The sequence below is a fragment of the Hyperolius riggenbachi genome, chromosome 4 (assembly GCF_040937935.1).
Source record: "Hyperolius riggenbachi isolate aHypRig1 chromosome 4, aHypRig1.pri, whole genome shotgun sequence".
Classification (NCBI taxonomy): Eukaryota; Metazoa; Chordata; class Amphibia; order Anura; family Hyperoliidae; genus Hyperolius; species Hyperolius riggenbachi.
Genome location: NC_090649.1, coordinates 317,775,519 through 317,789,135, shown reverse-complemented (window position 1 = coordinate 317,789,135; position 13,617 = coordinate 317,775,519). Strand labels below are relative to the sequence as shown.

General features: G+C 39.5%; 1 protein-coding gene across 3 annotated transcripts in view; it reads left to right on the top strand.

Moving 5' to 3' along the window:
• The first annotated feature begins 270 nt into the window (after window positions 1–270).
• The window catches only part of AIG1 (androgen induced 1), a 294,614-nt gene continuing 281,267 nt past the window's right edge, over window positions 271–13,617 (top strand). For all 3 annotated transcript variants that reach the window (XR_011031186.1, XM_068279509.1, XM_068279510.1), the window contains exon 1: window positions 271–590. Coding sequence is in view for 2 of the 3 variants with exons in the window: in XM_068279509.1 (XP_068135610.1) it covers window positions 450–590 (141 nt within the window). In the remaining variant the exon portion in view is untranslated. The remainder of the gene's footprint in view (window positions 591–13,617) is intronic.

Here is a 13,617-nt window from a genome sequence, read left to right as displayed (position 1 = left end):
ATTCTCAAAAGCGGAGTACAAAGAAAGTGCACAACTTTTTCAACATATATATTTTATTTAAATACTGTACTCATTTTCTGTGATGTCTGCTGATACAATTTAAACAGCATGAGCCTGCATCACACAATATACAGCAATGATGAGGAGGAAGCATGCACATCTAAAGGGATTCTGGGGATACCTTCTTTACTATAAAATCAGTGGAGTCTCCATAGCAACTGCCTCCTCCCCTGCATCTTTCTCTGTCTGTCTCTCCTCTAGGCTGGAGCGTGCATAGCTTAGTGGCAGCCGTGTGTCCCCACTCCCCCTCCCATCTATCCCATTCCCCAGACGCCAAATGAGGGAGGTAGTAAAATAAGAAGTGTCATACATGGCACAAAGACAGGGGAGGGGAGTGCGGCCTTTCAGTGATGCTAACTGACTGACCTCCAGTGTACCACCAAGCTGCTATGGCGCTTATCCCCTGTCAGGTGTTGCGGGCTGCCATCCTGCTCTCCTACCTGTCCGTGCTGTGTCACTACAAGGCCATAGAGATGCCTGCGCACCAGACTTATGGGGGCAGCTGGAAATTTCTCACCTTCATTGACCTGGTGAGTCAGGATGATCCATAGCTGCTCCAGCACATGCTTCTTGTTACAAAGACATCATTGTGTTACCTTCATATGTATTCATGTTATTTATGTTTTGAACTGACCATACTCAGAACATAAACAGCACTGCTTTCATGACACCATATTGCCTAAAGGAAATGAAATGACACAAGCTTCATGTTGTTTTTACAATTTAGTCACATTATATGTTCTTAGATGAAGGTGAAAGTGAATAAGAGACTGATAAAGAGACATACAGTAAATGCCTAGTTAAATATGATAATATAACTAGGCGTTGGGTATGTTCAGAGTGTAAGCCAATAAATGTATGTGTTACTGTGAAAGTAATACATTGTCAGATGCAGATACAATAGTACTGTGTGTTTGTACTCAAGCCTATTGTGATTGTTATTAATACTTAAAGTGACCGTGAAGTAAACCTGAGCAAGATAAACTGAGCATATGGTGATAAAGTCCATAATCCTTTTCACCTCATGTGTCAGGTTTCTCTGCTTGTTAGTCTGGCATTTGTAATCTACACCCCTTACTGATTTGATGTACGGTGTCTAGCACTTTATAAATAAGTGGCATTAATCATAAGAATAATGGTAGTAATAATAATCAGAGGCTATCCTAAGGTGAAGGTGGCTGTGTGTCTACATTTTTAGTACTTTCGGAGATGAGCAGATGTAGCACGACTGTGGAAGCAAGTAAAGTGAGCTCAGCTTCCCTATTGGTCAGTGAAGCCAGCCATAACATTAAATCGCCAATAGGCAGGCATGTTGGGGGAGGGACTTCCTGCTGATGTACTCAACAACAATGCTAGTTTGCATATATTTCTCTTGAGCATATCTGGAATAACGAAAATTATTTTGTCTTGATGCGGCTCTTAAAGAAGATTATCTCTGATTACTTTATCAAATTAGTAATAATAATAATAATATACCCACCTTATATTGCCTGGGTTTACTTCAGGGTTATTCACTTTCACTTCTCACTTCTTAAAATATATTAACCACTCGTCCACTAATTCCTCCCCAATTGAAATTATGTTTTTTGTAAAAACAAAAAAAAAATTAAAGAGAAAAACCCTTACCTACTTAAAATGAACCCGGGGTGAGAGTGATATAGAGGCTGCCATGTTTGTTTCCTTTTAAAGTGACACTGAAGCAAAAAAAAACATGATATAAAGAATTGGTTGTATAAAACAGATAATTAATACAACATTAGTAGCAAAGAAGATAGTGTCATATTTTTTTCAGGTATATAGCTTTTTTTTTTTTTTATAACATTGCATCATGAATAATTGCAGTTTCCACAATACACTCTGCATTTTAATTGATTTCACAGAGCAGGCTAATGACCCTTTGAACTTTTCTCTGCAGAAAAACCATAAACAAAGAAGAAACTATGAGAGACAGTTGAGATAAGTGTTTCAAAAGACAGCACTGTCCACAACTTTATAAAGTCGCAGAGCTCACAGAAGCTCTTTTGCATAGATAACAACTGAAGTTTCTCTTCTTGTACTGGAAACAATATGAGACTCATACCTGTGCTAATAATTTTTATTTCTTAGCAGTACTACACATACAAATCATTATATCATACGTTTATTTTCACTTCAGATTCCCTTTAGACAATACTAGTTGCCTGGCAGTGCTGCTGACCTATTTGGCTGCAGTAGTGTCTGAATGCACCAGAAACATGCATGCAGATAAGTTCAGTTCTGACATTGTCAGAAACACCTGATCTCCAAATGCTTGTTCAGGGTATATGGCTGAATTATTAGAGGATCAGCAGGACAACCAGGCAACTATTGCTTAAAAGGAAGTAAATATGGCAGCCTTTTAATAACTCTCACCTTGGGTTCACTTTAAAGGACACCTAAAGTGATAAGGATATGCAGGCTGCCATATATATTTCCTTTTAAACAATGCACATTGCATGACTGCCTGGCTGCTCCTCTGCCTCTAGAGTCTGTTACACACTTTAAATTATGATTGGCCAATCACTGAACAATGTTACCACCTCCATGTAGTATGAGGGTCCACAGGTATTGAATACTGTGAACAGATTGTGTAGGTGAGCTCTCATACTGCATGGAGGTGGTAACATTGGTTAGTGATTTCCAATCATTATTGATAGTATGAACCAGGCTTAAAGGGAACCTAAACTGAGAAGGATATGGATGTTTCCTTTTAAAATAATACCAGTTGCCTGACTCTCCTGCTGATCCTGTGTCTCTAATACTGTTAGCCACAGCCCCTGAACAAGCATGCAGATCAGGTGAAGTCAGACTGGATTAGCTGCATGCTTGTTTCAGGTGTGTGATTCAGCCACTACTGCAGCCAAAGAGATCAGCAGGACTGCCAAGCAACTGGTATTGTTTAAAAGGAAACGTCCATATCCCTTTTAGTTTAGGTTCCCTTTAAAGGGAACCCGAGGTAAGAGGGATATGGAGGCTGCCATATTTATTTCCTTGTAAACAATGCCAGATGTCTGGCAGCCCTGTTCTTTTGGCATAAGTAGTGTCTAAGTCAAAACCCTGGGACAAGCATATGGCTAATCCAGAAAAACCTGACTCAGCTGAGTCAGAGCACCTGATCTGCTGCATGCTTGTTCAGGGTCTATGACTAAGAGTATTAGAGACACAGGATCAGTAGGATAGCCAGGCAACTGGTATTGTCTAAAAAGGAAAAATAATATGGCAGCCTCCATATTCCTCTCACCTCGGATTGTCTTTAATACTTTTAGCCATAGACCGCAAAAAAGCATGTATCAGATGTTTCTGACTAAAGGTATGAAAAGATTTGCAGCACACTTGTTTGAGGTGTGAGATTCAGACACTACTGCAGCAAAAGAGATCAGCAGGACTGCCAGGCACCTGGTATTGTTTAGAAGAAAATATCCTGCTCACTTCAGGTTTTCTTGAACATATTACCAGTATCTTAAAGCTTTGGTCCAGGTCTCTGGAGATCCCTTCAAAAGGGGAGTGGAAATCCTTTGGTCTGTAGAGAGGGGGAGACCGGGAGATCAATAGCGCAATATCGTTATGTGTATTAAACAGTGGGGGATTGTGGGTAATTTATACTGACAAGCATGGGTTGCAGTCCTGCAACCACCATATACGCATGCAGAATATTACCGTTCCTGCTCGGTACCCCGGAACCTTCTGGAGCTGGGTGGTCGCTCTCCTCCTATGAACCTTTCTGCTGGTGAACTGCGTGCATCAGTAGCAGAGGGCTAACACCTATTTTGGAGGGGTGAAATGCAACTGGGTTTCATACTCCGTGTAAGCTTTCATACTACACGGAGGTGGTAAAATTGGCCAATCAAGATTGGAAGTGTATATGCACCCTATAGCCTGGTACACATCTTCAATTTTGATTGGCCAATCACTGCCTAATTTTACCACCTCTATGTAGTATGAGAGTTTACCTACACAATCTTCCCATAGCATTCAAAATCAATTGACTATTATACTAAATGGAGGTGGTAAAATTGGCCAATCATTGGCCAATAAAAGTCAAAAGTGTGTACCAGGCTTTAGCCGGAACCATATTGCTGCTAGTATTGTTTCAGTAGCTAATACTGACCAGGATAGTACCCACTACAATTACATTATTGTAAGGTATGATGCATGTCTTATACAATGATTGGCACTGTGGGAAAGCTGTATTTTTATTGCCCTTTGCCTGTAAAGAAACAGAAAGATTTGCTTTTAGTAGGCAGTATGGGATTGATAGGCCTGTTGCCTGGCAAGCATGCTCAGATGAGTATTCCTTTTATACTGTAAAGACTGGCCCACACAAAAGCAACCAGCATCACCTTATCACAGGAAACAACAAGAGCTGTATACGCTGTTCATAACTGTTCAAAGGCTCTCAAATCATCTCCAGTGTTGAAGGGCCTGTCGACTGGTGTTAACATGACAAGGGCCACACATTAGCTTACAGTAGCACTCCTGAAATGTTCAGTAACAGATTCTCACCTGCTTCTTGTAGTAAAAAAAATTACAGCTGTAGCGTTACTTTTTTTTTTTCAACAAAAGTGTTTATTGTTTGATCTTAATTAACAATGTAGATCAGCAACATGATTGATTTTTCGAAAAACAATTGCGATATGAATAGGAATAACAAAAGTGAGTAGAAAATATAAGACTATACAAGGCTTATACAGTATATCAGACAGAAAAGAAAAAGGACATTTCAATAGCAATGAGTGAAAGTGAACAATATAGTACCGAGAAGCAGCGATTCCATGTCCGACCATTAACATGGCCTTCGCGGCTGGGCAGACTGGAAATCCTTTAGTGTAACATGGATATGGCCATCCAGTATATGGCCAAATCTTGTTTTATTTATATAGGATTAATGTACACTAACCTAATGCATTTTGCATCTGCCTTAGCAAAATTAGATCCTTCTCACTCATAACAATTATACAACAGAACATGAACATCAATGTAAATAGTAGTAGAGTAAAAGCTGCAGCTTTACTTTTGAATGGAAACATGAACTCACAAATATGGTAGTTACCATCTTAAGAAATGTCTGCCTGCCAGGCTGAACTTTTGTAGTGTCAGAATTGCATTCCTGGTACAGGCAAGCAGCCAGTGGAACCAGAGAACGTGTGCATATAATAATGGCTCCTATTAAAAAGGGTGCCAGATATAGCCAATATTCAATTTATCATTTAGTCAAATGGGCGCCAGGATACGCCGTAAAATAATGTTTATAATACTGATACTCTACTTTTCCCCACTATAGCCTCTATTTGTATGTCTAGATAAAATCTAGATAAAATGGCCACTAGGAAAAGTGATAAAATATCTGTTAATTTACTGACATTGTACTACTTAATTCATATAGTAAAATATTGGTAATCTTTACCGATATTTTACTATGACCTAGCCTCTCCCTACTCTCCCCCCCCTCACACAGAACACCCCAGCGGTGCCTAACCTTAACCCCCCCCCCCCCCCGGTGGTGCCTAACCTTAACCGGGTCTGTTGGTGCCTATCCTTAAACCCTCTTGGTGATGCTTAACCTTAAAACTCCCCACCCCGGTGGGAACCTAACCTTAACTCCCCCTTGGGCAACTAACCTTAACCCCACGCAGGGCCGGATTTACTATAAGGCACTGTAGGCATGTGCCTACATGCGCCTGATGATGGAAAAGTGGCTCACTCCCCTACCCTAGTGCATCCCTTCCTCCTTCCCTATGCAGAGTTCTAAGCAGAGCGTAAATGAGTGGTTACTCACCCAGGTCTCTGCATTCTAGGGGTTTGTAGCTTCATGGAGGGTGAAGTCTAGGTTGCCAGAACATCTGTGCGTATAACCTCCTGTGATGTAAATCCCGGCCTGACTCCACCCCCATTTTGTGTAATATACATTAGTGTATGATCATTTGTGGTATTGTTAAACATAGAATTAAAAAAAAATATAATTGAGGAGGCAAAATGTAAAAATGATTTTTTTATATATATTTAAGTGAGTTTTTTGAAAAATGATAATTTGTAACAGGTGAGAATCCGGGAAGCTACTCGCTGTGGTGCAAAAAGTTGATATGTACATGACTTTTTCTGAGAAAGCATAGGGAACAGTTCTAGACATTATTATACAGTTTTAGAAATGATTATTTGTTAAATAATGGGTTAGTGTAATCGATAAAGTTGGTGTGAAAATGAAAGGTAAAGATAACAAGCAATACAGCTGTTTTATATTAATGTGGTGCTCTTTTTATACATTTAGCGCTAACAGAAAAAAGGTTTGTATTGATGTGAATGGGTGCCTCTTTTAATAGGCGCCATTAGCCACTCTGTTTAAAGTGTACCAGAGACGAGTTAATATAAAAGATTTATACCTACCTGGAGCTTCCTCCAGCCCCATCCGCAGGGATCGCTCCCACGCCGTCATCCTCAGCCTTCTCCAGCCCCTGCGGATGGGGCTGTAGGAAGCCCCAGGTATGTATAAATATTTTATTATATTAACCCGTCACTGGTTTCCTTTAATTAACATAAATTGTTTAAAATAACACTTGTGTTAGTGACGTGTTGTAATGAAGATGATGGAGTGTGGAGAAAAGCAGCAACAAAGCATAATGGTCTTGTCTCTCATGAACCTACAGTTTTTTAGTCTGTTTATAAAGATTCCTTGAAGCCCCATACACACGCTTAACAACTGTCTTTTATGCAGCACAATTGTTGAACAACTTTTGTTGTGAAACAAGTGAAAACAACAAAAAAAAAGTATTTTGCTATTGTTCAAACGGCTGATAAGACTGATAAGAAGTCATTCCAACTGTTGGATTGACTGCTGTTCGAACAATATCAAAACATTTTTTTTAGTTGTTTCAACTTGTTTCACAACAAAAGTTGTTCAACAATTGTTCAACAATTGTGCTGCATAAAAGTCCGCTGTTGATTGTGTGTATGGGGCTTAAGATTCAAAATGCTGCAGAGATTATGCAAGATTTGGTACTCTACTGAGATTAACAGAGATTTGGCATTCTCCTGAGATACACTGATATTTGGTACTCTGCAGAGATTCTCTGAGATTTGGTACTCTACTAAAATTCACAGAGATTTGGTACGCTATAGAGATTCACTGAAATTTGGTGCTCTGCAAAGATTCACTGAGATTTGGTATGCTACAGAGATTCACTGAGATTTGGTACTCTTTAGAGATTTGCAGAGATGCACTGAGATTTTATATTCTACAAAGATTCGCTAAGATTTGGTTCTCTACTGAGATTCACGTCAATTTGGTAGTTTATACAAATACACTGAGCTTTGGTGATTTACAAATATTCACTGAGATTTGGTATTCTATAGAGACCTCAACTGTAGTTTGTACTGGCAGTTCTTTTTCCCACAGAAGAGACAGTGCATAGCTTTTTTACCGTTATCAATCATGGGGAAGCACCACACATTTACTCATTAGTCCTCATGCATTACTGGGTCAATGCACACATTGTTATGGTAACACATGGCATAACATGCATTATTACCATAGCAATAAGCACATTACCACGGTAACGTCCCGGTGCTAATGGGTCTCCCAGCATTAGTAACAGTAAAATTGGAGTCGGCTGCCTGTGCACAGCAATATTACTGCTAGTTGGTGCATCAGGCCCATTATCACTGGTACTTGCACTTTAGGCCCGTTCACATCTAAAAGCGCAAAATGGATTAGCACGGTAAAAATCACTGGACACTTCCGCTTTTTCAGGGCGATCATGGTCAGTGCTTTATACGCACTGTACTACGATTGCTCCAGAATCGCTCTGAAAAGGAAGAAGACTGAAGATGGCGGCGTGAGAGTGATCTGTGCGCATGGGGCTGGAGGAAGCCCCAGGTATGTATAAAAATTTTAGTTTAAATTGTCTCTGGTACACTTTAAAGGTAACTAAGGTTGGAGAGTGAGGGATGTGTTGTGGGACGGCATTCCAGAGGAGGGGTGAAGCATGTGCGAAATCTTGTATACATGAAGGGGTAATTCTAGAGGACAATAGCAGGTGATTCACAGATCTGAGATTACGATTGGGTCGGTATCTGTAAACTAGTGAGGAGATGTACAGGGGAGAGAGATTGTGGAGAGCTTTGTAGGTTAGGGTTAAGAGTTTGAACTGGATCCTCTGGTTAATTGGTAGCCAAATAAGAGAATGACAGAGAGGGGCAGCAGAGGAAGATCAAGAAAAAGTTGAATTAGACAAGCAGCTGAGTTCAGATTGGAGCGGTGCAAGTCTGTTAGTTGGTAGTGCACAAAATAGTATGTTACAATAGTCCAGACAAGATATTATAAGAGCATGTATTGACATTTTAGTTGTGTCTTGAGTGAGAAAAGGTTGGATGCAAGATATGTTTTAGAATTGGAGATGACAGGGGCTGCTTAGTGAGTGAATGTGAGGAATAGACAAGAGAGAGGAGTAAAATATTATCCCTAAGCACCATGCTTTGGGAACTGAAGTTATGCGAGTGTTATTATTAACATTTATTTCAGGCAGAGTGGTGGACAGAGACAGTGGAAAAATGATTAGTTCTGTTTTACTCAGTAAGTTGTAAGAAGTGAGAGGACATAATGGAGGATATAGCAGACAAGCAGGCAGGAACTTGTGTGAGGAGGGAGTTAAGGTCTGAGGCCAAGAGATGCAGTTGTGTATCATCTGCATATTGGTGGTATTGAAACCCAAGTTGATTTAGTTGCCAAGACCGTGCATGTAGATGGAAAAGAGGAGGGGGCCAAGGACAGAGTCTTGAGGTACCCCCACAGGCAAAGGATGAGGAGAAGAGATCTGATCTGAGTAAAGGTGCCCATACATCTAGTGATTTTGCTGTACTATCGACCATTCAATTCAATTATTTTATTGAATCGAGAGAGAATCGAGTGTGTTCCAGTAAGCCCAATCGATGAAAAGTGGCTGATTTCATGTTGAATCGACCAGCTTAGTCGATCAAGCAGGATGCAAGATATCGGTCGATTGCGCATGAATCGGCTACTGTTCACATGTCATTTGACTCTGAATCGATTTATGCATTCAGAGCATGGAGACACAACATCGTTCAGATTGATTAGTGAAGGTAAATCACATAGGATAATGTGATTTAATTGTATTTAAAAAATGGGGAGGGGTTTGAGTAAGACTCCTTTTGTTTCTTTGATAGTGGTGGACAGCTTAGTAAAGAGTGGAGAGTAGTCAGTTTAGACATTTATGGCATTTCATTGACATTGGTCATTTCAGTGCAAGTCAATAGGCTTTCTGATCGCCACTTGTAAACTACTTGCTCACCACAACACTCTGTTTCACTATTATTTCCACAGTAATTCTAAAAGAAGAATGTTGGTAAACTAGTCTAACTTTCTGGCATTACACAGGTTAAAGACAGTGCTGTTATTTATGCAAATAAGGCAGTCGAACAGCAGTTGAATGCCACCATGGACCCTAAGTTTGTGGAGGCAGTGGGTCACTTTTCCCAGTTGGCCCCTGAAAGGGCACTCAACCCGTGAGAGATGCTAGTTAAAATGGATTTTAACCTGGCAATGAATAGATCAGTGAATATGTGGTTGGGTCTAGCCATAAGGATATCAGCGGAGAAGGGCGCCTGAGCCATCTGTGTAAAAAAGGTGCTTCAATGTTATTTGTTTTGAATCTCTGCTATAAGGTAGTGAAAAGGGCACCTAATTTTTTTTCCAGCTATAAAAAAGACATCCTTTTATAACTACGATTTTTTTCAGCTATAAAAGGTAACTGTTTATAACCAAGATTTTTTGGCTATAAAAAGGCACCCTTTTATCGCTGATATTTTTTTCGGCTAAAAAAAGGCGCTGGATATAGCCGAGATTTTTCTACAGCTATAAAAGGGTGCTAGATATAGCCGTGATTTTTTCGGCTATATAAATGCAGCTACAAGATTAGTTATATCAGCTCAGCAGGTGACTAAATTTGGCTATATCAGTTAATTTGGTTAAATCAAGACAAGACAAATAACATTTATATTGCGCTTTTCTCCTTGCAGACTCAAAGCGCCAGAGCAGAGCAGCAGCCACTAGGGCGCGCTCTATTGGCAGTAGCAGTGTAAGGGAGACTTGCCAAAGGTCTCCTACTGAATTAGTGCTGGCTTACTGAACAGGCAGAGCCGAGATTCGAACCCTGGTCTCCTGTGTCAGAGGCAGAGCCCTTAACCATTACACCATCAGCCAACTGTTAATTCAATTATATTAGTTCAAAATAACATATATGTTTGACTTGAAATGCAGTGAAGATTGGGCACCACCATGGGGGATTTAAGTTAGGCACCAGCTGGGGGGGAGGGAGGGTTTAGGTTTAGGCATCACAAGGAGGTGGTCTTAGGGTTAAACACCACCAAGGGGAGTCTTAGGGTTAGGCACCACCGGGGAGGGGGGGGGGGGGTTAGGGTTAGGCACCACCAGGGGAGTCTTAAGGTTAGGAACCTCCCCTGTCTTAGGGTTAACTTTAGGAATCACTCCCTAACATATGGACAGAATCTTTATTTTAAGGATTGCATTAAGTGAATTGCTTAGTGGATACTAAATGATGTATTACCACGTAGATTAAAGTAAACACCGTTCAGAATCGACATTAAAGACAGGAGATACGCTTAGTGAATTGTGGCTGTAGTTTTCAGATTCTCAAAACATCACTGGCCTGAGGTGTAAAGAACACTAGAAACTGTCAGTTACAGTCTTCTCCTGTTGGTTCTATATTTTTTCAGATTGTATCTCGAATTTACAGGGATTTCACAATCTTGAAAATAATAATCTGATATGAAATATAAGTCTTCTATGCCATTTCCATGTCACTCTACACTAATTGCGAGTGCGACTTGCCACAAACTTTACAACCCTCGAATAGACCGTGAATATGTATGAGGCTTAGACTATGAAGCTCTGCCATAAAGCTTAAATAATACCTATAAAGTTCTAGTTCTTGATTTCTGATATCCTAGTGCTATAAGAAATGTCTAATTCTCTAGTTACATGTGCATTTAAAACAAAGCAAGGTAAAGCAGATCAATGTATGTCTCCATTTGGGTTGTGTTCTCTCTTCTATGATGTTGATCTCTTCCTGTGTTGTTTGTCATTTATTGTATTATATGTTTTCTCCTCCTGTGCTTTGTGTCTTTTCTTCCTTCTTTTCTCTTCCTTTATTGTGTGTCTTATCCTCTTTTGTCTTGTATCCTCTCCTCCTGTGTTGTCTGTCCTCTCTTCTTGTGTTTTGTATCCTCTTTTCTTTTACCGTATTATCTGTCCTCTCCTGCTGCGTTGTATGTCTTCTCCTCCTGTGTTTTGTGTTCTCTCCTCCTGAGTTTTGTGTCTTTCCTCCTGTATTGTATGTCTTCTTCTCCTGTGCAATGCATCCTCTCCTCCTGAGCTGTGTGTCTTCTCCTCCTGTGTTATGTATCCTTTCCTCCTATGTTGTGTGTTTAATTGTCCTGTATTTTGTGTCCTCTCTTGTATCGTGTCCTTTCTTTAAAGAGAAACTAAAGCGAAAAAAAAAAATTATGATATAATGAATTGGTTGTGTAGTACGGATAATTACTAGAACATTAGTAGCAAAGAAAATATTCTCATATTTTTATTTTCAGTTATATAGTGTTTTTTATAACATTGCATCATTCTCTAATATTTGCAGTTTACACACTACTCAGCATTCTAAATGATTTCACAGAGCAGCCGAGTAAACTTTTGACCTGTCCCGTGCAGAAGAAAAAACAATACAATGACTGACATTTGAGATAATAAGCTTCAGAAGACACAGCTCTCTGCGACTTTGAAAGTTGTGGAGCTCAATGGCTTTTTTGCATAGATAACAACTGGAGTTTCTTAACTCTTCCTGTACTGGAAACAATATTAGACTTATATATCTCTGTTCCTAATATTTTATTTCTTAGCTGTACTACACATATAAATCATTATATAATAAAAAACATTTTTTCCCTTCAATGTCTCTTTAAATGATGTGTTTCCTCTCTTTGCATTAGTTCCCCATACAATAAGTTTAGATTGCCCTGATTTGTGAAAGGTCTGCTTTAAAAGAAAATGGATTTTTTTGTCTTGAGTGGGCAGTGAATAGAAATAACATTTATAATTATTTTTTTTTCATCCTTCAACAGTTATCAACTAAAATATTTTAAAATTCCTCAGAGTGTATCTCTAGCTGAGAGGTAGCTCTAGGTGAGAGGTTCTCTTTAGAGACACAAAGGGAGTCTTTGGTGCTAAATCAAATTTCAAGAGTTCCTGCATGATTCACAGCTGTCCCACAGAAAGATTACTGATAAATAGCATGATGTAGATAGTAAGTAGTCACTGCTACTCCACATTGCCTAGTTTGCTGAAATGCATGTACAGTTGGTGTGTTACAGTATTTTAAATGACTCAATAAACTGATATGTCATATAGCTGCAGTAGAAATAAACATTGCTGGACACCTGCACAGTCGTGAACTTTTCCCTATTTCACATGCAGATGTTTTGCTAAATAAATGAATGTGCTGTGAGGAAGCTGGATCTAAACAGGAAACACTTGCCTATGATTATTGCCACTGTTTCCTGAAGCAGGATGAGAAATCTCTGAATTAGGAACACAATATAGCATAGTAAACAAAACATAACAATGCTTAAAGGGGATTTCCAAGAAAAATGGAAGTTCCCACTCTCCCTGGGGGTCAAGAGGATTCCTTCCTGTGGTAATATAGGGGCATGATGGCCCAATTTCCTTTGGCACATAACATTTTATAGACTGTTGAACCTTAAGATAAGACCCTTGAAGTGAAAGTCTACTTCCTTTACATCCATTTTAAAAATGGCATTTTAATTTGCAGCTAACCATGTTTCATTAAATTTGCCAGGAAATATAGCATTCACTTCTTTGTAGCCATGGCAGTAGAACTGCTTGATGTACTGATCATTCTCTTTGTATAATATACTGCACACTGCAGACAGTAAAGTCTTAGCAGCCCTTGGCACCATTTACTTCGCTGAGATCAGTTTATAGGACTGATATATGTAAATAAGATAACCTAATGCGGTATGCCTACATTCCTCACTTTATATGAGACTCTTATAATACAAAGTGGAGTTTAGACAGGTCATCAGATCAGTTACACTAACAACCTATTCAAATATGACAACGTATCACTCCAACCGGAATAATCACAAATACCTTATTTTTTTAAGAAGGAAAATTCTGTTTTACATTGGATTTTAGTAAGGAGGCCTTTCGATCCCGTTCAGCCCCTTACACACTCCTAGGAGTTCTGGTTCACCATGAGCTTGCTGGCCAAACTGTAACTCTGAGTGTTTCAAGTCCTACCCCATAGAGCCACATTATTTTATGCCATGCACTGGTGAGGATCAACCATCCGATACAGTCTGTATGCATGTTGGATTCGTTTGGCTCTGTAATATTAACAAGCCGACACATCATTGCATTCCAGTGGTCCTGGAGGTGTGTTTAGCTATCAGGAACAACAAAGGAATGCTTTTCATATTCAACAGTCATGCACT